The sequence below is a fragment of the Amia ocellicauda genome, chromosome 4 (assembly GCF_036373705.1).
Source record: "Amia ocellicauda isolate fAmiCal2 chromosome 4, fAmiCal2.hap1, whole genome shotgun sequence".
In the NCBI taxonomy this organism is placed as follows: domain Eukaryota; kingdom Metazoa; phylum Chordata; class Actinopteri; order Amiiformes; family Amiidae; genus Amia; species Amia ocellicauda.
The window spans coordinates 28,219,615-28,244,012 of NC_089853.1; the positions used below are offsets into that span (position 1 = coordinate 28,219,615).

A 24,398-nucleotide genomic window follows, 5' to 3' on the forward strand; every position below is an offset into this window, starting at 1 on the left:
CCTTCAGGCTCAAGTAAACAAGCATCTCATAACAATCGCTTCAAGTTTTCCTTTCCGGTGCTTTGTGGCTCTGCCCTGCAGGTGAGCCCTGTGGAAAAGAATTACAAAGGTTGGCTCCACAGTGAACCATGATGGCTGGTATTTCACTACAAGGAAAAAGGAAGAAATTGACTAAATTAATAATTTTAAAAAATGTACAAAAGAGAAATACACAGTTCAATTACCACGACATAAAAAGATATGTGTGTACTTTACAGTAATATTATTTTTAGATTATACAGAAGTGTGGGAGATCAGCGTCCTGAGCTGTAAATGTCAGGGAATTACAGATTGAATGCACTGAGCTTCAATTTAAAATATTACAGGACACAACTGAGCGGAGTACATCTGCTGGTATGTGGAGCACATCCCAATGAGGGAAGCTTGACAACATAAATGCTGGTTTACATATTTCTCTTCACGTTAAGATTGAGTAAAACATCCTGTGACTGTGTCAATATCAAGGGAATTCCCTCAGTCTCTGTATCCATTATTTATGACAGAAAACCTTGGATCTTTCATCCTGTGAAAGTTTCTACATTATTCTGCTGCTCCATAGTAACGCATCAATAAACACCTGATAAATCTACCAACCATCAGTGCAGACAATTGTTACTAGACTAGGCCTGTTTCACAAACTTAAGTACTTTATTTGCATGTGTAAATGATTATATGATTTGAATTGAATGTTCAAAATGTATATTTTTGCGTGGGTGAGGGATTCCAGTCGACACCCAGACTCCCCAAAATGTCTCAGTTAAAACATAATTTCACATATATGACGTTGGATTATATAATATTCCATGTGTGGAGCTGTGAGTTGTACTCCCTACTGTAATGCATGGATTTGACAGTTCCAGAAATAAATTTAAATTTAAATGAGAAACCAGCAGTGCCCTTGAGTTGCGGAAATGTTTCTTGGCTAATATGGTCTAAAACTGGAAGTGCTGTAATTATCATCTGTATAATGAAAGCCTCAGGATGATTGTTTTGCATGGGACCTTGATTTCAACACCTCCTGGAAAAGATGGTTTACAGTTCAAAGTAACACTTCAGCGAGTTTAGAATGAAGGTCTATTGTTCTAATTTCTGGCTACAATTCACCTGCAACAAAAACAAAGCCCAGAAATAAGATGTTCATGGTGTGTTTATTATTATTATTATTATTATTATGATTATATTATATTATACTATCTCCATGACAACTAGGACTCTCCACGATCCGCACGGATGGGGGCGCTGGCGGGTTCACCCCTCACCCGGAAGTGATCGTGATCCCAGGCGGGCGGTGCTGGATCAGCACTTCCGGGACTGCAGGAGCCTTTCACAGCTCCGAAGACAGAGCAAGAAGGAAAAGGGGAAAAGGCTGCAGGATAAAATATAAAGGTTTAACACGTCCCGAATCGTCTGCAACTGGTACCGAACAAGGATCGCTTAACCCGGCAGATTAAACGTATCCAACATCCGAGAGAAAGTAAGTCCAGATTGTGGTTTTATTTCTTCCCTATTCCCCCCCTTCCTATTGCAAGAAACAAATGACTATTATTAGCGATCTCAGTCACACCACTCACCAGGAAATATATTTAAATAACGTTGCTGTTGCTGAGAGGGAAAAGGGGGTAATTGTGTTCACGTTCACACGCATCTTGTGTACTGCCTAAATTTGATTGTGGGAATATATATATATATATATCAATGAGATTTTCCCAATGTAAGAAATGCACACATCGAAACCGATCGATGTGTTCTCGTAAAGCGTGTTTTGCTTTGTCTAAAGCAATCTCACTATTACTGTCTTTAAAAATTACCATTAACCTACATTATTTTAAATAATAATGATTTCAAATACTGTGTTCAAAGTTATTTGTTCCTGCTAGCAGTGCACCAGAGTAGTGATCTTTTTTGTACAACAAATGTTCACGTTAAACATTAGAAAGCCAATACTTCTTACAGTATTCTGCTTGTATTGCTAACATTACTCCGTCATCGATATTTCACTTTAAGCCAACAGAGATCAACTTTATTTTTGAATGACAGGATTTTCTCTCTCTATCCAATATCAATTCAATCGGTTGAAGAAGTGTATTCAGTATGTCGAAGGCAAGGGTTGTTTTTTTGGTTTGTGTAAGTTAATGAAAGTGCAGCATAACGTCCAATTTACTTAACGAGGTCCCCTGTACACATGGAGGCTGTTTTCCTGATTGGAAATACAGTGAAGGGTGAGCAGCACACCCTAAATCCCTGCTTTCCGTTACATTACACTGTGGGGGGATGTTAGCAATGCCAGGGTTTCAGGGTAAGGGCATGAGATGAGTATGTGACCGGGCCAGGCCCACATACAGAGCCCAGACTGGCCTCAGATCACACAACATTGTGAAGAATTGATGAGTAAGATGTTACAACTGGTAACTGTAAGAATTAATTTAATAAGTATTCCAATTTAAGTACCCCGTCTCCCCTCCATTAAAACCTCAAGTATGAAGTCGCCATGCAGTGTATATCTATAGGCACCATGGTGACAGTGGGTGCCCCAGTGACTTATCTGTTTGTGTGTGGGTTTTTTTCTTCACATTGCCCACAACATACCTACCTGTCAACTGGACCTTTTGAAAGTGTGAGCCCTCTCTTCAGATTCTACCTACATAGATTCCTTTTCCCGGCACATCTGTTTCTGAAGCCCATGTGGAGGCCTCTCTGGGTGTGTTTTTGAGGCCACACCCCAATGCAGTAAGAAAACTAGGTGTCCGGGTCACAAAGTAAATCCTCACTCATACTGTGTGCGTAATTGTTGATTACAGTCAGGTAATCATTCAGAACAGCGCACCAAGGCCTCTAAAACAGTTGTTCAGGCAGTGCTTCATGGCAAATCGCTGTAGACTTTTTTTTACCTTTAACTCCTGACGTGATTGTGTGACATCACAGCAGCCCACTGTGGAGACGTAAATAGCTTTCCCTCACTAGACCTCATGAACTTTTACTTGACATATAGTTTTTATGTCTTGACATAAGCCGTTACTACCAGAACCCATGCACTCTCTGAGTCGTCTAAAAACTGTCTTTAACAGGACTGCTACTAATCTGGAAATCTATAATCAACGTTGGTGTTGTAAAGCATGTGTGGATGAGTCTTTTTCTGGGCAGTTTACTCACTTTGTTGTCAAAGTCATAGCTAGTATTTAATCTAGCCATTGAGACACAAATAATTCAAACTCACACAGGAGAAGCGTAATTGAAATTCCACTTTTTCTAATTATGGGACCAAAACCATCAGAGAAAGTAGCCTACTCTGACTTAATTTGATGTTTTCGCACTATAAGTTATCCATCTCTAGTTACACACACAAGATTTATCTTAATCTTTTGTGCAGTTGACATAACGTCAACTATATTAGCTGCTGGTGGGCCATTCACTTCCAGTCCTATTTTTCTTTTTTCCTGCATTCTTCCATTGTTCTGCTTAGGTTAGTCAACTGCTACACTGATTTACTTTTTGTTCAAGTGAAATTATCATGAGCAAGGTTTTTGCTTATTATAGTCACTGTCTGTTTGGTGTCAGATCAAGGTGTGATCTTCATATGATTTGGAGATTGCATCAGCAAAAGAACAATAAAATAATAAAAAAGCTTCCCTTTCTGCAATCTTATGTTTAAATTAGTTAAATCTCTCCTAGATCATTACCTCTTTTTAAGCTCTGCGTAGTATATCTTATTTTGGCCAGAATGAGACAGTGTACCGTTCTACTATGATAAAGTGTTTAGCAATACTCAATTTATCAAGCTGTTAGATCTCTTTTAAATGCTTTTACATTGGAGGTTGTAGCTGTATATTATCTGAATCAGGTTATCTACAGCAAAATAATCCAGAAATGTCCTTTTCTCAGCTGATTGTTTACAGGCTTCATGTAAGATTTAATGGGCATGTCATTCTTGACATGATTTATACAAACTAAATAGGCCTTGCTTATGGGACCTAGAAATTACTCTGTTTTGTGGCTTAAAGTCTTACAAGAAAAACTTAAGAGCATTTTGCCTGAATGCCATTTTAACATTTTGTCCCAGCTCACAGATCCAGTCCAATAGCAATGTTCATGATGAGGCCAGTTAAATGTAATGTAACAGCTCTAACTGTTGCCTCAGTACTGTGGCAGTTTGGGAAAGAGAGTTATGAGGAATTCAGACAGCAGTGTCATATAGACATTTATTTGATCTGTTAAAGTCCCCACTCTGTAACTGTGTCAGAAACAAATGAGAACTATCACCTTTCTTAGTTCTTAGTTCCCTAAAGATGATTAAAACTAAATATCTAAATACTAGTTCTGTAGATTCTTGTTTAATGGTGCTGCTTTGAGAATAAAAAAGTCTTTGGCATGATGAGAAGTACACTGCACAGTGTCGTTTGGGTAATAGAGTACTTTGTCTCTGATGCCAAAGTGATAATTTACACCAGGGATTTTTAACAGTTGTTTGAAAGAGATGGGAAAGATTTTTTTGAGTCTCTTTTGTTTTGTTTTTTTAAGGTTAATGCACTTTATTTCTGCCTGAAAGGTCACTGTCCCTACACTTGTCTTCATCTCTCTTGCACTTGTAAGAGGGCTGTGCTGCTGATCAACTGAGCTGATTAACAATTGGTGGTCTCTATATTGTGGTACGTGAAAAGAAAAAAGAAAATCATGTTAACTGTATAATAAGTTGTTACACTGCTACATTCAGTTCTCAACCAACAAAAATGTAAATCTATTCTGCATGATTCTGGTACAAGCACACTGTGGTTATTTAGTTTTTTGTTTGTTTGCTTAATTAAATCATTAAAAGTCTTGTGCTGGAATGGATGAAAGGGGAATGACTCTTTGGGAAAAGCCCAGTTGCTTACATGTTCCATTACTGCAAACACAGAGAGAAGGAAAACTCACTTGTTACTCAGCAGTTTTCTTTTTAGCTTTGTGAAATTAGCTCTGACTTGAAACAAGTGTAGGTGTACCTGAAAATATGTAGGACACAGCACTGAAGCAAGTGTTTATTTTAAGCAGGTTTCTGAACTCAGAAGAGAAGATCAGAAACTTAAAAGGCATTCAGTAAAGGCTGCTGTGCTTTCTGTTTGGTATCTGAGTTTTTTTTACTCAGACTTGAGAAATGAGCATCTTTTTGGTTTTCAAGCAAAAGCAGGCTTCTGAGCTATGTTATGTACAGCTAAATCTACCTGTGGACAGCAAGAGCTCATCGGTGGATAAGCTGGAGATGACTTGAGTAAACTGACACTGATTCACTTTAATTTAGAAATAGTCACCACAGAGGAAAGCCTTAAAGGAGTTACAAATCTTTGAAATCCTGCTTTCCCCAGGTTCCTTCTTTACATTGTTGACTGTGAATTAAAAAATGTTTTAAAACAGTGGTCTTACCTGCTTACCTGTTTGTCTGTTAACAGAATAATTTCAGTGGTGAAGAATCTGTCATTCTGGCCTAAGATAGATAAATGGCTGACCACATTTTCTGAATGTGTTCATTTTGTGGTTTCTTTGTGTTTATCCCCAGCTATTCTCTAACCTATCCTTATAATTGAATGCTTCCCTGGTTTTGTGAAGCAGTGTATTTATTACTTCCTGTGTACTCAACTTCTGAAAAAACTAAAAGGAGAATGTTTAAAAATACAGAAGGCTGTCCTTTCCCCAGTCATGGGCATTTCAGAACAAGGTGGCAGGGCCTGAAATTGTTACGACTAACCTTGTGCCATTTAATATTCATGTGTGACTTGGTCACACGGGACCCATTATCACCCAGGAATTGACTTTGATCAATGGTCATTGCAAGAGAAGACCTCAGAGATGCATAATGTTGTGTATGTTAGGATGAAATGGTTTGTAATACAACTATTAGGCCTTGGGTTTACTTCAGGCAAAAACCTGGATCCCCCTCTGAGACACGAAGGCTGAGACAGTGAACAGAGAAAGTCAGAACAGAGGGGTTAACCCTGAGCCTTCAGTCAGATTCTGTGCCAGGGTGTTGCCTGCTGCTTATGGCCAGCTTTCCCCCATGCTTTGACACAGTAAAAGGTGCACTCCTGGAAACTGTGTATTTTTAATAATATTGCTGAGAGTTTCAAGCATTTTCTTTCAAATATGTTAGACTTTGCCCCCCCCCCCACCATATATCTATCTATCTGTGTGTTTATATCAATGTACTACTCTGACCCCCCCCCACATTAATTTAGTCTACGTGTAATAATGAATTGTTATTTATAAGTATATGCAGAACAGTGTATATCTTCTATTATACTAGAATATAGTTTTCATAATTTAAAGACATCTGTCTTTGATTACACAATGTTACCCAGCCTTGACAAGTAAATAATTCCTACCACTATTACCAACCTTTAGAGATTCCTGTTAATGTGAAATACAACTTAATTGTTTCTACTATAGGTCGGTAATGCTAATAGACGTCAGTTTCTTGTAAAGTGTGGCTGATTATAGCTGCCTATATCTCAGAATGCACCTTGTTAAGTCATGGCCCTGCATCTTGAAAATGTTTTTGTCTTGACATAATAATGAGCTCAGAGGCAACAAGCATCTCGGTGTGAGGTATAGGAACCACCTAGGGCTGTGTTTTTTTTCTTGACTCCAGGAAATGGAATGAGTAGACCTGGATGGTTTGTTTTTCTCAGTGGAGAAGTATGGTGAATATAACACCCATGTGAGCAGCAGTAATGTGCAGCCAGTTGTCTAGGCACAAGAACTTAACTCAATTACCAGTGTACCCTTTTGTGATGTAATGCAATAACACCTCTGAATGTGGAGGTTTTATGCAAACACCTACTTGCTGTTCTAGCACTTCCTCGGTTTACTGCTTCTGACTTGAGATGTGTGTTACATCACAATAGTTCTGAAAAGGGTGTCTCATTTTCCCAATAGGGGAAGTGACCAGGCTTTTGCAGAAATTATGTTGTCCGTCTGGTCACCCTGGACTCCTGCAATGAGACCGTGTCTGACTGGTTGACCTTGGCAAAGCGCCTTCATCTGTGTGCTCCTCGCAGTGAGAATGAGCACCCCCCCCCAGTTGAAATTAATTGTTTGAGCATCCCTGAGGCTCCAGGCAGGAGTGGTGTGTATTGGAAATTATTTTATGAAGGTCTGTGTCTGAGACTGGCCATGGATCTGCCAAGCTAGACATTGCAGTAGTTCTAAACCAAACCTGTCTGCTTTGATGATACCTGCACGAAAAACAGATGCGCATGCACACAACATTAATAGGTAACAGAAACCTAGACCATTACTGTGCATCTCTGGCTTCAACCCTAGGAAGCAGGCAGAGCAGATGCTAGAGTAGCACGCAACCTGCTTGCTCACCTCCCCCTGGGCTTCACTTTCCACTAAAGGTCAATAACTTCAGGTGTAATTTTGTTTAGCCTTTGCCAATTTGACCTGCACCAACCCATCTTTTCTGGTTATAGTGTAATAAGGTGTTATCCCCCCCATGTATTTTGTGGATGGGGGGCTGGTGACGATGCTGATATTTGATCAGATAGACAGAAGAGATCAGTGCACCTCCTTCATACCAGAGTATTGAGCAGGGTATGGATTAGATATTGTACGCATCCTATTTAAAAAAAGCCTTGGCTGCATTTCTTTAATAGCACAACAGGGCGGCAGTATGACTTCAAAAGAGACATCTGCTCTGTCTGGAGAAGTTCAGACTGTTAATAACAGATGCTGGTGCTACTGAAAAAAGGATGAAAGAAATGCCCTAGTTTTCATTGTCCTCTGAGGCTTCTGTTTATTGCCAGATATGTGTGAAATACATGCGTAAGGTTACCCAATATTTGTGTGTGTATGTGTCTCTCTCTCTCTCTCTCTTCTTTAGAAGTTTGTGCCTGTTATGCTTTTATTTGCTAGCCACAGGTTTTGCCAACTTCTCTCACAGTTGTCTTAAGTGGATCATCACTGTTTGGAGCCTCTGCTTGTGTGATTGGTTCCGCTTGGCGTTTTATTTCTGCTCAGTCCAGGACTGCAATTTAACTTGATACCTTGAAGGCTTTAATGTCTCTTTGCTGTCGCGGAGTCCTTTATTCTTTCAGCAAACACAGTGCTCCTAAGCATCTACTATGAACCATGACTGATTGATTTGCTAATAAGAACAAAGTGTTGTGGAACTAACCAGTCTCCCGCTGATGCTGTATCCTGTAGGTGCTTTTGAGGGAACTTTTCATATACAGTTAGTAATCTGTCAGGATTTGTTGTTATACCATCTTTAACTTCTAATGCTTATTCAAAGGCGGCACAAGTCCACACATTTCAGATCTGGTATCTTTGGAATTCTATGTCAAATCAACAAGGACTAATAGTTTGTAACGTGGACCCTAGAACACATAGAAGAGCTTCATGTTCAGCAAATCCTTGAAAGAAAAGATGCTCTTACTTATGACAATGTTTGAACCAGGCTGTAAGTCGGTACTTTCTTGATTCCATCCCAGATAAGGCTAAGGAAGTACATGCTGCAATTGAGGGAGTACCAGATAGTATCATCTATTAATGTTTTTCCACTTCAGTACATAGCATTTCTTAGGTTAATCCTGAAAATAAATCTTGTGTGGGTATATTATTATTATTATTATTATTATGTTATTATTAAGTGTTCCTTGTACAGTGCAGGTCTACCTCAAATTTCCAAATAAATCTTGTATAATGCAGTTTTCCCCAGAGACTTTTATCTCTGTGTTCAACATGTATTAACCCCCGATGATCCGGTCTTCACTTTCTGCCTCCCTGTAGTCACATTAAAGGTTTATATAAGAGGAGCAGTGCTGAGCTGCCCTTGAGAGTGGCTGTCTCCCTTTGATGCAGAGATTTGTGCAGGCAATGTGATTCAGAAGCTGTGAACATGACTCATTCTCAGCTTCAAACGCATTATTCCAGCACTACGCCCGGTTTTCTTTTGCTGGGAGTTAGCTGTAAAACCATTACACTGTCTTGACTGCCACTTACCTTTTGGGAATAGTGTTTACACAATTGGGCTTTAAAAATCACCAATTTCCTTTTTTTTTTTCCCCATTCCTGCTGCAGTATTTTGGTCCGTAAGTTTTATCCCCAATGAATAAGAGACTCGATGACTGATACTACTGAGATAAAAATGTTATTTATTTTCTATCTGACTGTTAGCTAAACAGTTTTTATTCCTTTAGAAGAACAGTGATGACATTAGTACAGGTTTTACTTATGCATGTGCTCAAGGAGCTGCGGTACCAGAGTGACCTGTTCCCAAAAACAAAAAATGCAATATTTTCTTGTCCTTCAATTTCTTTTCCTTCCAAACTGAATTAGATTTTCGTTTTCACCGGAAAAAATTAAAGGTTTGTAATGGAAGAGGTGGGAGTAATTTAAAAATGTAAATACAAAAGAAATCATTGATGGTGACAACCTTAATTTGTATTACTCAATTTCTTAGCAGACTTACAATTGTTACAGTACATCACATTATTTAATTTTTTTTTACATTTTTAACCATTTATACAGATGGGCATTTGCTGGAGCAATCTAGGTAAAGTACCTTGCTCAAGGCCACAACCCTCCACCATCCTTATTTTGTTTCTCCACAGTTTTTTTTTCTGTCTTTATATGCACACTTGTACTCAAAAGCTCAGTTGCAGATAATCCCAAATCCCTTGTGATAAAAAAACTGGCATGAAAGCAAAATTTGTGATTTCCTTGGCCCTGTGTATCTGTTTTTTTTTCTTCATATAATGGAAAGAAACAACTGGCCAGCATTGCTTTGTTGTGTGGGATGGAGCCATTCATAATGACTGCTCAGCGAAGCTATAACTGTGACCCTCACTGGCAACAGCTGGTGGAAATCTGAAAACACAAAGGCCTGTGAAAACATCAAGTTCAAGAAGTTGTAAAGAAACATCCTAATGGCTTAGTATAGCTTAATTTCCCTTTGAGTTTGAGTGACCTGCTACCAGGATGGACATAATTGCAGTCTTTTTTTTTTTTTTTTTGATGTTTTTTCTGTTCGAACACAGTGTTCAAAGCACAAAGCATCCACAGAAAGCATGTTACCTAAAATGTATTATCTTCCATGTTAGGGGCTATCGAGCTGTAAAGTTTGAAAATAGCAGGAATTAATGCACACAAACCAAAGTAAATTGTTCCTTCCTTTTCAAAAGTTGTTTTGGTCCACCCTTATTTTACTCTTCTGTCGCTTCTTAATCCTTATGGTCCACGTTGTATTGGTGATTTTTCAGTCTCAGCTGCTTTCTTATTTCAGCAGCAACTGTTTTCAAGGCAGGCATCTCAGAGATGTCTGCTTCCCCTGTATACTTCCTCACAAACAAGTGCCACATTACACTGTGGAAATGGGTGAAGCAGTATGCTAATTACTGTGAACTTAACACAGATAAACTTTGTAGCAAAGGCTGACATGAAGCTTGGACAAGTCCATACAAAGGCTGTTTGGAGAGCAGTTCTAGATTGCCTGCTAGAAACAACAATATAATCAGAAACCACAACAAAGGAAGACATTGAAAGTATGTAACAGGAAATCCCATGAAAATAGAGAAGGTAAAATTATAACCCTTCTAAAGTCTTCTATATATTCTATAACGGGTGAGCAGTGAAGATGGGTATATGTTAGTATAGCATTTCTAAATTAGATCTGGTAGATGTTTATATGAAAAGTTGGATCATAACCTAAACATTACTTTGCAACAGAAGCCTTCATGAAATGCAGACTGTTATATCATGGCCAGTTTTCCACCTACATGAGAGAGATTGTCGAAGCAATGCGACACTAGTGAATGTCTAAAATGCCCGGAGCAGGGTAACTTCAGTTGTGTTTGGCATAAATGTATTAGGAATTATTTAAGACATTTGCACAAAAAAACTTATGAACCAGTTTCCCTAATCAAGTGTAATATGAAACAGTGAGATATTATGCATGCTGTTACATATATTCTCTGTGATTTGAGAGGTTATTATAATCTTCAGTTTAAATCCTAATTCTGCCACATTACCTTTTATTCCTTACCTACCTAATGTTGCATTTTTGCATTTATGAAAACTGCCAACATTGGTTTATAATAGACTCCCAAGTTACAGTTTAGTAGTAGGAAGAAATTAAAATAGATAATATAAAGTTTGTAACTCCTTCCACCCTCCCTATCCCTCCATGGCTGAAACTTACTAAATGTAATGGGGACTTTTTAGTTGTTGATAAACCTGTATACTCAAAGCCAAGGGTTGGATCATTTTCTTTCAGCATGTGAGAGCAGGTAATCACAGATTCTACCCCCTCAGTCTTAGCTGAAGGTGGTAGTTTCGGTTAATTCTCTTTTTTGGCCGTGCACCTTGGGGGCGTAGTAGTTGCAGATGTTTGTGATAATTGTTTTCTGTGGTGGTTTACCATATAGTGAGAGAGGTGTGAGTTGTTGTACATGAACACAAGTATTAAGCATACTCGAGCTGTCCTACCACATGACGATGACTAAATGTGATTCATAACAGGTATCCTCGTAAGAAATCTGGTACTGTGGAAGTTTTAGCACGCAAGGCTGGAAGTTCTTAGGCAGGGATATAATGGAGAGTCCTCTACTGGAATTAGGCATTGCTTGGCTGCAGTGGTAAAATACTGGACTGCGCAATACTATAATCTCAACAGGCCAGTCAACTAATTTGCTATACATTATATTTGGTCATTAAGGTGTCTTCAGATTGTGTTAATATTTTCTATTGTTTAAATCACTTCTGTCGCCATGCAACTTCTGTTGGCGGCACCATGGTAAAGCCCAAATATAAGTGACTGCAGGATAATATCCCAGACGGCTGCCTGCGATCTGTTGTTGAGCTGCTGTCCTAACATGGCCTGCTTAGGGGCATTTCAGTCCTGTGTCATGTATTTTTCTTGTTCCTTTTCTTTTTTTTCTTTTTTTGCTGATTGTAGTTTTCCTGCCCCCGAAATGCATTAGAAATGGTCCCAGCTGGCTCCTGATTAAATTCTGGTAGGCCCTGAGGGAAGCTGCAGACTAAATATAGGAGACTGGTAGCTGGTGGCTGTGTAACAAGGGCTGGGGGCAGAAATTCTTCTTGAATGTCTTGCCATTGAAATGACCTGTCAGCCTTCTCGAGTCATGGCTAAACCTTTTAAATGTTTAAATTATTCATGAGACTCCCTTGGTAAAGTGCTGCACCATCTGACATTTTGTTTATGCTCTGTGGGCCCAGGCTTTTTCTGAAGGCCAGTGTAGGCTGGGGCTTATTTACACCAATTGATTTCTCCCCCATCTCCCTGACTCCACTTACTCCGTCCTTCCCAAGCACTCTTTGGGAGTTTCTGACGGAATCGCAATAGGATGATTTTATTTTGTGGTTGGATAGCTTTCACTTCAGTTCAGTGCTCATAGGGGAGTCGTTTTTCTTTGGGAGTGTGGGAAACAAATGCATTAAATCAGTAGAAGCAGCTCGCATTTTGTTGGTAATATTTCTCAAAATAAACCATGGTTGGGGATGTTTTCATTGCCGTACTGCCTAGGATTTTTCTAGTAAAGTGCTTCAGCTGGTTCTGTGTTTATTGAAACCGACACTTTCGCAACTAAATTGAAAGATTGATTAAAAGTAAAAATGCTGGATTCCACAAAGGAGTCGACATGTTTCTTAAATAAGCTGTAAGTGCACAGTACAGTGAGAACCAAGATGGTAAATGACACGTTATCTTAATGCCTGCAAAAAAATAGAGCCGTATGTGCAACAAAAATATACAAAGGCTATAATTGTTTTTTAGCCCTTTTGTTTGTTTTCATAAGGGTGTGAGTAATAGCCTAGCATAATATAATTTATTCTGAGGGAGCAAAGCACAATGTCAGTGTGGCAAGGTCAAGCATGACTACTATGAACTAGATTCCTGATGTGCTGTTTTACATTTGGCTTCTCATGCACTATGGAAGATCATGAGTGTCCTTCACACATTATTCTATTTTATTTTTTTTGTTTGTTTGTTTAACAAAATAAATTTCACCCTGAATGTTTCTCAACTTCAGCTAGCCATATAACTGGAGTTTGTTTTCCTGGTGACGATCTGGGTTTGGCCTATTTTCTTTTCTTAAAGTCAAGAAGCAGCATCAGGGGAAATGAGAACCATAAACCACTTGAGATGAATTATGAGATGAATCTGTAAACTTTAAAATCGGGTTTTTGATAATATTGGAATTTGTCTGAGTTTTAAATGTGCGTAAGACGTGCCCTTTTGTGGTTTAGAATACCACAGCCGAGGAAGAAGCAGTGTTGAATCAACATGTGATTTACTGGCTTTCCTTCAGCCTCCTCCTGTAGGTTTCACTGCAATTGCTGTGCCATAGTCCATGCCATATCCTCCACTCACAAAATGATTTATCACTTTATAAGGTGATTTAAAGATGAACTGCAAACATTGCATTAAAGTACACAAGTTAGCCTCTAGCAGTTTTCCTGTGGTGTTTTGTGTTATTTAGTACGGGCGTGTCTTTCAGTACCTGTTGGAAGAAATGTGATCTTCAAAAGCATTCTTGGCACGTGTGTTGCTCTTGAAGAGGACTGTGTTCCAGGATATTTCCAGCGTGTGCCTAGAACAAGCGGCCGCTCCGTTGCAGTTCAGTATACCATGTCAGGGTGTCTGAGTTCTACATCAAAATAGCTTTTGAATTGTGCTTTTATAGATATTAGAAAGGGAAAGCAGCAGATTATAAACTCAGATGAAGTTGTGACTAATTTTGCCATTCCTTCTTGGTAAACAATACCATGAATCTATATATATTTTTCTGGCTGTGAAAGTGGGCTTTAAAGTGGATGCTTCTGAAGCTGTTATTTGCATCCCACTAAATTGCAGTTAAACACAAGTAGGGCAGATCTAATGAAACAATGGAAATGGCTGAGCACAGTGCATTGTGACTTCTTTCTCCTCCTAGATTTTGTAGGGTTCAGTTTCCTTTACCATGTAATAGGCTAACACCTTTACTGTCTTTGACTACTTATTACCAACATTTCAGAGTAAGTTTTTAAACTTTCTTGAAACAACCTCATTTAGTTTTGACTATTACCTTTTTTTAGTCCTGTCTGATTAAGATATGCAAAATCTTGACTGTTGCCAAAAGGCAGTGCAACAGTAAGATGTGATTTTCAGGCCCAAAGAATCTCCCCCTCCTACAACATGGCATATAGCCAGAGAAGGACACTATGTAAAGGCTAGGGAGTGATTGGTGAGACCGACGATATCTTCATAGAGGTGTACAATACACATTTGCTTCCGTGTATTCCTCACAGTCCATGTTGAGTCTTCCCAGAAGCGGTTTTAACTTGCTACACAATACAAACAACAATAGTCCTGCAATACCATATAATAGCATAATAGGATATGATGTAAGCAAGAAATTAAATCACAGGAAAATCGCATAGAAACTACTGCTATTTATTTTAACCATTGTCCAATACAGAGTGAATAGTGCATACTTAGAGGGACACTTAATTCCATCAGGTTTGCAAATAACAAAACAAAGCTTGAGAGAGGGAACATTCCTACAGATTTGGAGAGCTCTTATTTGTGCAGTCAGTTTGCCCTATGATGTCCCGTGGCAAGCATCCCTTTCAGCCTGTGGTGGTCTGACGAGTTTTACCTGTGTTTATTATCCTTCACTGCTGTTTATGTTAGAGTTGCAGCCTTTCTTTTCTGCTACTCCCCTGAGAAAATAAACTGTCGAATTTCTCGTAAATCCTGTAATCCTTGTAAAAGGAGCCTGACTGTATGGCTTCTGCAGGCCTATGTTCATAAACTTCAGCTCAACACAGCGTAAAATTAGACAGGATGGTAATGTTAAGACTTCACAATTTTTTACAGTTATAAGGAGACAAGCACAATTGACAAAATAAATGGGCAGCAGTGAAGTGACATTGAAGCCATGAATAGGCAAATATGGTCTCCAGGTTTCTTTTTTTAATGTGCTGCATGTCTTGTGTCATGGCTACTTAAAAACAATCAAAATGTATATAATAAATTGCCAGTACTTACTTTACATTCATTTTATTGAACTGACATGAAGTGAAGAATAATTGCTACTTTCTGCTGCCATCAACTACTATGGGCACCTGTCAAGTTCATAGCACACGAGAACTAAAATGTCTCCATTGGCAGTCATCTCTTTTAAAGGATCTAATCCAGGTGACAGAGATTGATTTCCGCTGCACTAATCTTTTCTTTCTTTCTTTTTTAATTCTTCCGTCTTCGCCTTTTTTTTTTAATTTCACAACCTCTGCTGCTCTGTCATTAGTTCAATTAAAATTAAACTAAATTAATTCCATCATTTAAGCACTTACCCCTGGAGAATCCTTCCGAGATGCATAGTTTATTAGAAGGGCAACGTTCAGGGTCACAGAGCATTGTCTCTCTTACAGAAGGTGACAGTTGTAAAGGCAAAGCGCCTGATATAGTGTCGGCAACCTGCTTGTTCCATGAAGCCTCTATTTAATCAGGAAAGTCTTATCGTCTTGTTTCATTAACAAGAGGACTTTTCCCTATGTGAAAAGGGATATAATAAGCAAATGCAAGCTTATTGAAGTAATTGTGCATTTAAGAATTAAGAATTGAAATATTGTAGTACAGTTGGTTCTTTGCTTGAGCTAAATATCTGATAGACCTGACCAATCTTTTGGTTCAAGAAAAGCTAAAATTATCTGCAAACTAGACAACAGAGGTATAGGACCTCAGAGGTTAAATGTATTTTGAGATGCTCACCTTCTAAACAGAGTTCACTTCATTGAAAATGTATGCTTTATATAATATATTTATATAATCTTCATGAACCCACATCCCACACTATGGTGGGTGGTATAGTTTTAATACTAAGTGAAATTATGGCTACCAGTTTTAACCCTTTTCCCTCATTTTATAAATCTGCAAACTGTTTAGAATATAAAATGTTTAACTCAATCTCTGAGACCGCTTCATGGCTTTTTATGGAAAGATTAGGTGAAATTTGAAAACCTCAGTTTCCTTTTCTGTTTTTAAAACTAGAAACAAAAATATTTGCTTTTACTCTTTCATTTAATCTGATAGTTTAAAGCAACCAGGTGGAAGGCAACACAGAACCTCTCCCACCAACCTCAAGATGGATTACAGAGGGGAAAAAAACTAAAACCTTGATACTTCATAGAAAGATTGATAAATAATGTACTTTGTTCCAGCTCTAGAGCGTTATGGATCAGTACATCGGCACATCAATCAATCAGCAGTTCGCTGAATATCAAATAACTATAACTCCATGTTCCATTTTAGTGTGTACAGTAAGCAAATCCTTTTTGGCAGATGACAATTTAATCGGGTGATGAAAGTTAATTTCAGCAAGTGAAGAAAATCTGTAAATTGGTTCTCAACTCAATTAAGGGTGTAAGTATTGGCAAACACTCAAGTGTCAGCTACTGTTAGATCTTCAAACCCTGAGGCAAGTAGGGCAACTGTTGTCTTGTGTGCCTGCAAATCAGTCGTACATCATAGACCCTGTGGAAAATCAGTGAATAGCACTGGTGGCTGGTAGGGTTAGTCTTAAGCCCACATGTGGAACCTGAATACAACCTGTCAAGGAAATGGGCCTATGTGTTTGCTGTTCAGAAAAGGCCTCACCTGTAGCAACTCTCAATCCAACGCCAGCTGAACTGGTTTGTCAACACTGCGTTGCTGCTGAATTGTGTAAACTCCAGAAACGAAACCAAAACTTTAAGTGCTCTCTCTTTAATTCAAGACATTTGAACAGGAGATATTCTTAAAGAGGGATACACTACATATTTGGTTATACTTGCACGCCAATTATTATAGTGTAATTACATGTCGTCAAATTTAATTAGAGCTGGACAACTCCAGCCTTTGGGATTTTAATATCTTAATTGGTTCTTTTAGACTGGTGACTGTTTGTTGCTAACTGAAATATCTTAAAGCTGTAGGAGCTGTTCCCTTAGGGCTGGAATTCCTCACCTCTGAATGAAATGCATAACCTAATGGAAAGAAAGCTAACAAGTTCCTTTTTCCTCTCTTCTCTCCCTATTCCTCCCAGGCATCAAGCCTCTGACCGTGTAATCTTCCCCTACCAGACGTGAGCCGATGTGGCCGCGAACGGCAGGCGTTTCTGTTGTGTGGTGAAGCCAGGGGAGCGGCGGGGTGGTCCAGGCGAGGCCGGCCCTGTCCAATGAGTGTTCTGCGTGTCTGAGCTCCTGCCCTGGGCGCTGGTTTGGTTTGCTTCGTGGCGCTCGGGACGACTCGCAGCTGGCACTGGGAGGGCAACTGGACAGCCTTGAATCATGGATCACCCGACCAGGGAAAAGGAGACTGAGCGACCACAGCGGAGCAGCAAGGTGGCCCAAGGGCGCGGCGGCCACTCCCGGCCCTCCAGCTCCACCACGTCCTCGGGGGTCCTTATGGTGGGGCCCAACTTCCGGGTGGGCAAGAAGATAGGCTGCGGCAATTTTGGCGAGCTGAAGCTAGGTAAGGGCCAGCCATAACTGCTCTGAAATCAGGCCCTCGTTTTAACCACAGGCTTATATCTGCTGTTCATTCCTCTCTCCATGCTTCATTGCTCCTAAACTGGAACAAAATAAGAATTTCACAAAATCACTAATTAAATCTTCAGATTATTCAAAGAAGTGAACAGCTCTGAAATTAAAACGACCTAGTTTTGGCTAAGCATAAGTGCATTAAGAGCAGCCCTCACCCAGGTCTTTGAAATGAATTAGTTTGTTAGGTTATATCACAAGCAAAATGTCAAGTGTTTAACACTTTCTTGGTAACTGGTAACTAAACGCTTTCAAAACAAAAAGGTTGTTTTTACCTCTTAAAGGAAGAAAGTTAGAAACGCATAATTTTGCTTTTATTTTTAACTTGGAAGGTGACGAGGGAATTGCCAGGACAGTTTTTCACAACAAGAAAAAAAAACAAGTCTCATAAAAGCTGACTGCCAAGTCTCCAAAATAAACAAACAATATCAGGATATAAGCAGACAGATGGTTTATTATGTTTATACTATTAATACTGAAGGACTCACTCGGACAGTCCCCTGTAGGCAATATTTACAACCTCTAAGAACTGAAGGGTCACTTGAGTATTAAGAAATAAAATGTTTTCTCATTTTTTTTGTGTTTTTATTTATCACACTTTCCTCAAAACATCTACCAAACCAATTAATTTTATTATGCTGTTTTAATTTTAAACAAATAAATGTATCACACATGCATGAAGTCATTAAGTTTTGCAGTTCACATCCTGTGCTCAGTTTATTATACCCTACTGACCCAACACATCTTGTGCTGTATAGGTGTGCATGTGTGTTTGTGTATCCTTAAAAAACAAAACTTTGCAGTGGCAGTGCTGCACAATTTTGCATAGAGCACATGCTGAGCAGTGCTTTGCCAAGTTTTCTCATCACTCACTACAGTTTAAATGTACAAAACTGTGTACAGTGAGGAAAAACTTGTTCCAGAGTCGAAGATGAGATGTATCTCTGCCTTCGCATGCTGTCAGAGTTTTTTGGATGGGTTTGGGGAAGTCATCAATGCTGACCACTTTGCAGTATAGATCAGACTCTTTGCAATCAATTCAGAAGCTGTGATCGATCTGCTGAGCGCATCAACCCCCTCAACCTGTGAGTACAAGATCGTATGACTTTACCAGGCCTTGATCAGAAACAAAACCTCAATCTGTATCTCTTCAATATCTGATCTGGCTTTGTAGTGTCGCCCTTTTCCTTCTGACTGAAATCTGCTTGACTCGATATCTGTGAGGTGTGACAGACGAGGAAAGGAAAGAAAGAGAATTATAGATGGCTCTTGCCGCCAGTGCACAGCTGTATTTCATTCGGGGAGCTGATTAATTTATAAATCGCCCAACTGAACCTGGGGTAATTTATATGTTAATCCACACCCCCAGAGAGGATTGCCTGCCAAATATTGGTCTAGAGACGTGCAGTACTTAATTCTCTGGAAAACGGAGTGCCGCTCTGAAATATGAATTTGCTTCTGCATTGAAGTACCTGTTGTTTGAAATGATCTGGCTCATGTCTAAATTGTCTTTCAGGGTGGTGCTTTTTAAAACGTGAAAGGTTCCTCTGGGACGTTATATAATCTGAATGTAAAATCCTGGCAGTAAAGGAGAATGAACTTTCATCTACCAAGTTCCCAGACTGGCTTACATTGCACAGTAATGTCTCCTAAAAGACCCAAGACTAAACTAAACTATTTTTGGAGTTCAGCTTTTAAAATCTGATACGTTTTGCTCCATTTCACCACTTTCTGTACTTCAGATGTATAACTTTATCAGAGCCATTAGTGTTTATTTTGTTTGTCATATAAATCACACCTTGCAGATGAAAAGTGAAATGAAAAGTTGTTGGGTTAATTATAGAAAGCAGTGGCTTGAATGGACTCTTGCTTTTTTCACTTGTAAGAAGTGTCCATTTACATACAGCTGTTGAACCAAACAGGACATCTTAATGGCTTCACACTTAATAACAAAGGATTGATTAGCCTAAAAATAAAGTTACACTTATGTAAATGTAGAGAGGACTGAGACACTTTCTTCTCAAATTCAAGTTTTCAAAACAGCCTTCATCTTGAGTTTAACAACACTGACTCATTCTGACCTTAATAAGAACCAGGAGAAATGATACAGACCGTAGGAATGCACTTGTACTTCCATTGCTTCTGACAATTCTGCTGATCAAATTACTTTCTTAGTACAAAGTAAAAATAGTAAAACAAATTAAACTTTTATTAACTTTCTTCCATGCTGCTGTGAATAGACTGTTCATGGTCAGTGGGACTGTGCAGTTTTGTGAACTAAACTGGTTTTATTAAAATAAATAATTGAAATGGTTTGGACTGAGAGTCTGTCAATTCTGAAAACTTGGCTCTAGTATTTTTCCTGTAGTATTAGAGGCCACATTTAAGTGCTCTAGGCAGTGACTCAAATTCACTATTTCCATTTGGCACCTTATCCTTATTTGATGCCGTTTCATGGGGTACGCACTAGTGTTATGAGCCGTATTACTTTAGGCTGGAGCTTTTTGTGCTTTCTTTCTCACAGGTTCACTGCCAGTTCAGCAAGGCAACTGAAGACTAGTCAGCTTATTGTTAAAGAAGGGGAGAAGCATTTCCCAGAATGCTTTGAAAATGCGCGCACACACAGATACATACACAATGGTTATACAAATGTAGTTCCAACAGACATAGTACTTTGTGGTAATTAAGATGTTCGCTGCTTCATTAAGTTTGGAAGGCTTGAAGTCTGCTGGCCAAGTCTGAATTGGGGATTTTATGCCTCTTTTGTTATCCCACTGTTCTTCATTTTAGAATTCTGGTTGCCACTTTGCTAAAACTACTTAAACTTTGTGACTCAGTCCTACATACCATATTTAACTCAAACAGTCATAATTATCTCACATCTGCTTGTCTAACTAGTTCATTCATTTTCCAAACCTCTACAATGTGCATGTATGTTGGATTTTTTGTTTGGTCTCTGCATCACTTTTGAAGTGGAAATCAAATCCTCAGTCTCCCAGTTCAGCTGCTTCAGAAAGCCCCACCCCATTTTAATGAAGACGGGTGTCCTGTTTATTAAAGTCTGGTGGGCCATAGATTCCCTATTATGAATCATGGGGGGGCACTCTTCTCTGTCAGATGTAGGTGTATTTTTGTATTGTCAATTTTTAATTGCATTATCCACTGTATCAGTCTAACTATTTACAGCTGTAGTCCTGTCTTTGCAGGACCCAGTGAGCCATGGTTTCCACAGTTGTTTAAATAATGTCCCTTCTCTCTTCTCTTGTAGGTAAAAACCTTTACACAAACGAATACGTAGCCATAAAATTGGTAAGTAAGCAAACTGTTCACACTTGTTCGTTGAAGTCTGTGTTCTGTAACTATAGACTGCTATTGAAATGCCTTATTTCACATCTCAATGTGACGCAATGTGCCCATTCAGCCTCTGACTAGCTAATGGCCTTCATTCCTTATTTATTAAACAAAAAATGCAGTTGGTGTTCCTCTTTTCAGATCCTGTTTTATGCAGTAATCATTGTTCTTTTCATATACATTTTTCTAGTGTGAACATTTGTATTCATATCCATACCATAGTGCTCATAGTTTTTGACAAGAATTTAAACATCCTGTGGTTTTAATAAGCCACAGAGATCTTGTTTGTCCGAATTTGGCAATTCCATTTTTTTCATTAGCAGCAAATGGCTGCTCAAATCTTTTTGTCTATCTGGTTTGTAAGACTCCATAACACTGAAAATTCACTTGAATATTTTATGGACTTTGGTTTGAATTACTTTTAACTGATTCCAATTTGCTGTAGTCTCATTAAATTTGCATTTAATCTAGAATTTAACTGCAATCTTTTTTTTGTTTTGTTAACTGGTTGAAACAAATCTATATTATCATCTTATCCAAACAAGCAATGTTCAGCCTCTCTTTAAGAAGATTCTTACTTACATATTGTAGCATGTTGAATTGTTAGCATGATTGTTTAATTTGTCCAGAATTTCAGGCCAAATTCCTGAAGGAAGTTTTATTCTTATTGATATATTTTCATTCACATGCCTGCAATAAACCCTCATAGCTATGCTGCATTTTAATTAATGCCTTTAGAAAACTGACAAGTGCTGTTACGGCAGTGGCAATGTGTTCTCTGATGTGAGCTTGCCAGCATCAGGATGTATATTATTATAGACATTATTCCAGCTTTTGGATTTGTTTTTATGCAAATTAAGTCCCTGGTAGACATGTTTGCAAAATATCAGATATGAGGAAAAAAAACAAGAAGTTTTCCTTTAGCATTTCAATAAGGCAGTTCCACACAGAGGGTGTGTTTAGAACTCAGTTGTTACTTTGGACCAAGAATAATTCCATGTATAAAAAAAATAGCCTTGCATTTTAATTTCCACAGGATACCATTAACAAGTTCAGGTTTAACCTCGGCTGTTGAGGGGTAAGGTTCAGAATAGTCCTGTAAAGCCCTGTTAAGTCTTTCTATAAACACAAGGAAGTGTGAAGCATTTAAGATGGAGTTTGGACACAAGCAGAGTACCACACCACTGCATGGCATGTGTGCACACAGTTTGCAGACTTTAGACTGGGTTGGGAGGACGACAATTACATTTAATTGAATAACAATCCTAGGGCGAAACAATGTCTTTAATATCTCAATATCTGAAACGGCACTCTTTCACACACATCAGATATATGAGGATGTTTTTTGTTTTTTTTTGGTTATTAGTCAGGGTGATTCCAACATTTGTACGTTGTAGTCCTCTCCCAACAGTGAAGGAGTGAGACTGTTAAAGACATGGTTTTTGTCTTCACAATTCATTTACTCACAGAAGCATCTTGTTGCCTCTGGTATGTTAATGGTTCAGATTTACCAGGCTTTGCAACAGGAAGATAATTCAACTCAATTGATTCTTTAGGGACTTTAGGCCTTTTTATGTTTCAGTGCTAGGTCTAAAAATCTTTCCTCCCACTACAAAGCTTTGTAACATTGGCCTACTAGCTAATGTAATAGATACTTTTTGACCTGGCCTAGTCTTTAGGAGTGTCTTGTGTTCTCTTGTATTATGAGTGGTCTTTTTGGGTGGTCTCAGTGAAAACAGTCTAGAAGCCCAATGATTTTAAGCACAGTAATCTCTTCAGGCAGGCTCTTGAGTTGTAATGAGGCAACCGTTTCAGAACTGAAAGGCTTTTAACAACATCAAACTTCTAATGATACATTTAACTGCTTCTACTTCCAGTTAAGTCACTTCTCGTAACCTCTAGAGCATTAAAACAGTTTTATTCCTTTCAGAAAGTGCCTTTGCAATTGTTTCTTAAAAAGGCCCATTAGGTTGTATCTACATGTGATTTATTTTCACTTTCCCATGCATAGCTTTTCAGGATGAACAGTAAAAACATCACTATATTGAAGAGCCCTGTAATAACACTTCCTGTTTTGTGTACAATAAGCACTAAAAAAAAAACTCCCTGTGAGTGTTTAGTTGTAACTATTGGTGTTAGTGATGCCCACTAAGTTGTTTTGCTACCAGGTGAAGTTAAAACGTAGCACAACTTTCTTCCAACACCAGGCAATGGCCTGTGACGTAAGTGTTGCTAGGCACAACCTTACTGTACACGGAGATAAACAAATGTTTCTGGAAATCCTAGCTTGCTGTGGATTGTGTAGTATCACCTCTTCCAATGAGTCATATGACTCAAATGTAATGCTCCTTGTATTGTACCTGACACTTCTGTTAAAGTATGAACTAGAGTAGGAAACCTGTCACCTTGTTCATATTTGTATCACACATTCAGTAAGCCTGTTTGCTGGGATGTCTGTCCCTGAAGCAAAATGCTTTGATTGCTCACCTTACCCAGTGTCTTCCACCACACTGAGCCAGTAGAGAAGGATTATGTGATCTAGAAATGTGATGCTTTCCCTCTCTTGCCAATTGGGTTTTCTTCCTGTGACTTCCGTAGCTCACCCTAGGGCCCACTTCCAAAGCCTCCACACTCTCTGTGGAAGAGCCCCCTGCTTTTGAGCTTCTTCACTGCCAGCCCCCCCGCCCGAGTAACTCATAAATAAGTCAACAGCACAGCATAGCAGATGGCTGGGTATATGGAATTTAAGGTGGTCTGGCTGGGCATGTGTGTAAACTAGTCATCTTCTTTTCCCTCCTTTCCCCAGGAACCAATAAAGTCTCGGGCGCCACAGCTGCATTTGGAATACCGATTCTACAAACAGCTGGGAAGCACAGGTGAGAACTCATCTTTCTCCTTTGCTTTGGGAAAGTAAAGTGCAGAACCATGCTTCCTGTTCACGGGTGTACATATGCAGGGTCCACCTTTTATCTGTGTTGCAGTTTGCTTGTAAGATCCTGGAAGTGCTTGGCAATAAATCTTTTGACTGGCATGGCAAGGGATAATGTAAAACCAGAAAATGATTTTCGAATGCTCTGGGCAACCAATGCAGGAGCCCCTTGTTAGGCTGGGCACAGAGCATTTCATAATGCTTTTTTGTTTGGTTTTGTTATTCTAGCAAAGGGGGGAAATAAATTGGATTCACTGGCTTGCACACAATGTATATAAATATGTATTGTACACATTCTGCTGTGGTATAAAGAAAGATGTTTTAGTACTATTTCAACTGTCAGTGAAGTGTTTTGTTCGGTGTATTAGTTTAAGGCCGTTGGCTTGAATTTCCCCAAGGCACCAGAAAGTATCATTGCTCAAGGTTCTATCTACCACAGAAAACATTAGTCTCCCTTTGAAGAGAGTTTGGCTATTTTATTTTGCTGTCATACATTAGAATAGCATGTCTCAAAATGCATTTATGAACC

General features: G+C 38.9%; 1 protein-coding gene across 2 annotated transcripts in view; it reads left to right on the forward strand.

The window, feature by feature from the left end:
• The first annotated feature begins 1,327 nt into the window (after positions 1 to 1,327).
• csnk1g1 (casein kinase 1, gamma 1) overlaps positions 1,328 to 24,398 on the forward strand; it is a 64,172-nt gene continuing 41,101 nt past the window's right edge. Inside the window, exons 1-4 of one of the 2 annotated variants that reach the window (XM_066701724.1) lie at positions 1,328 to 1,513; positions 17,094 to 17,521; positions 20,858 to 20,898; positions 23,747 to 23,816. In XM_066701724.1, the coding sequence (XP_066557821.1) occupies positions 17,338 to 17,521; positions 20,858 to 20,898; positions 23,747 to 23,816 (295 nt within the window). In that variant the 5' untranslated portion in view covers positions 1,328 to 1,513; positions 17,094 to 17,337. The remainder of the gene's footprint in view (positions 1,514 to 17,093; positions 17,522 to 20,857; positions 20,899 to 23,746; positions 23,817 to 24,398) is intronic. The other variant, XM_066701725.1, reaches the window with a different exon arrangement.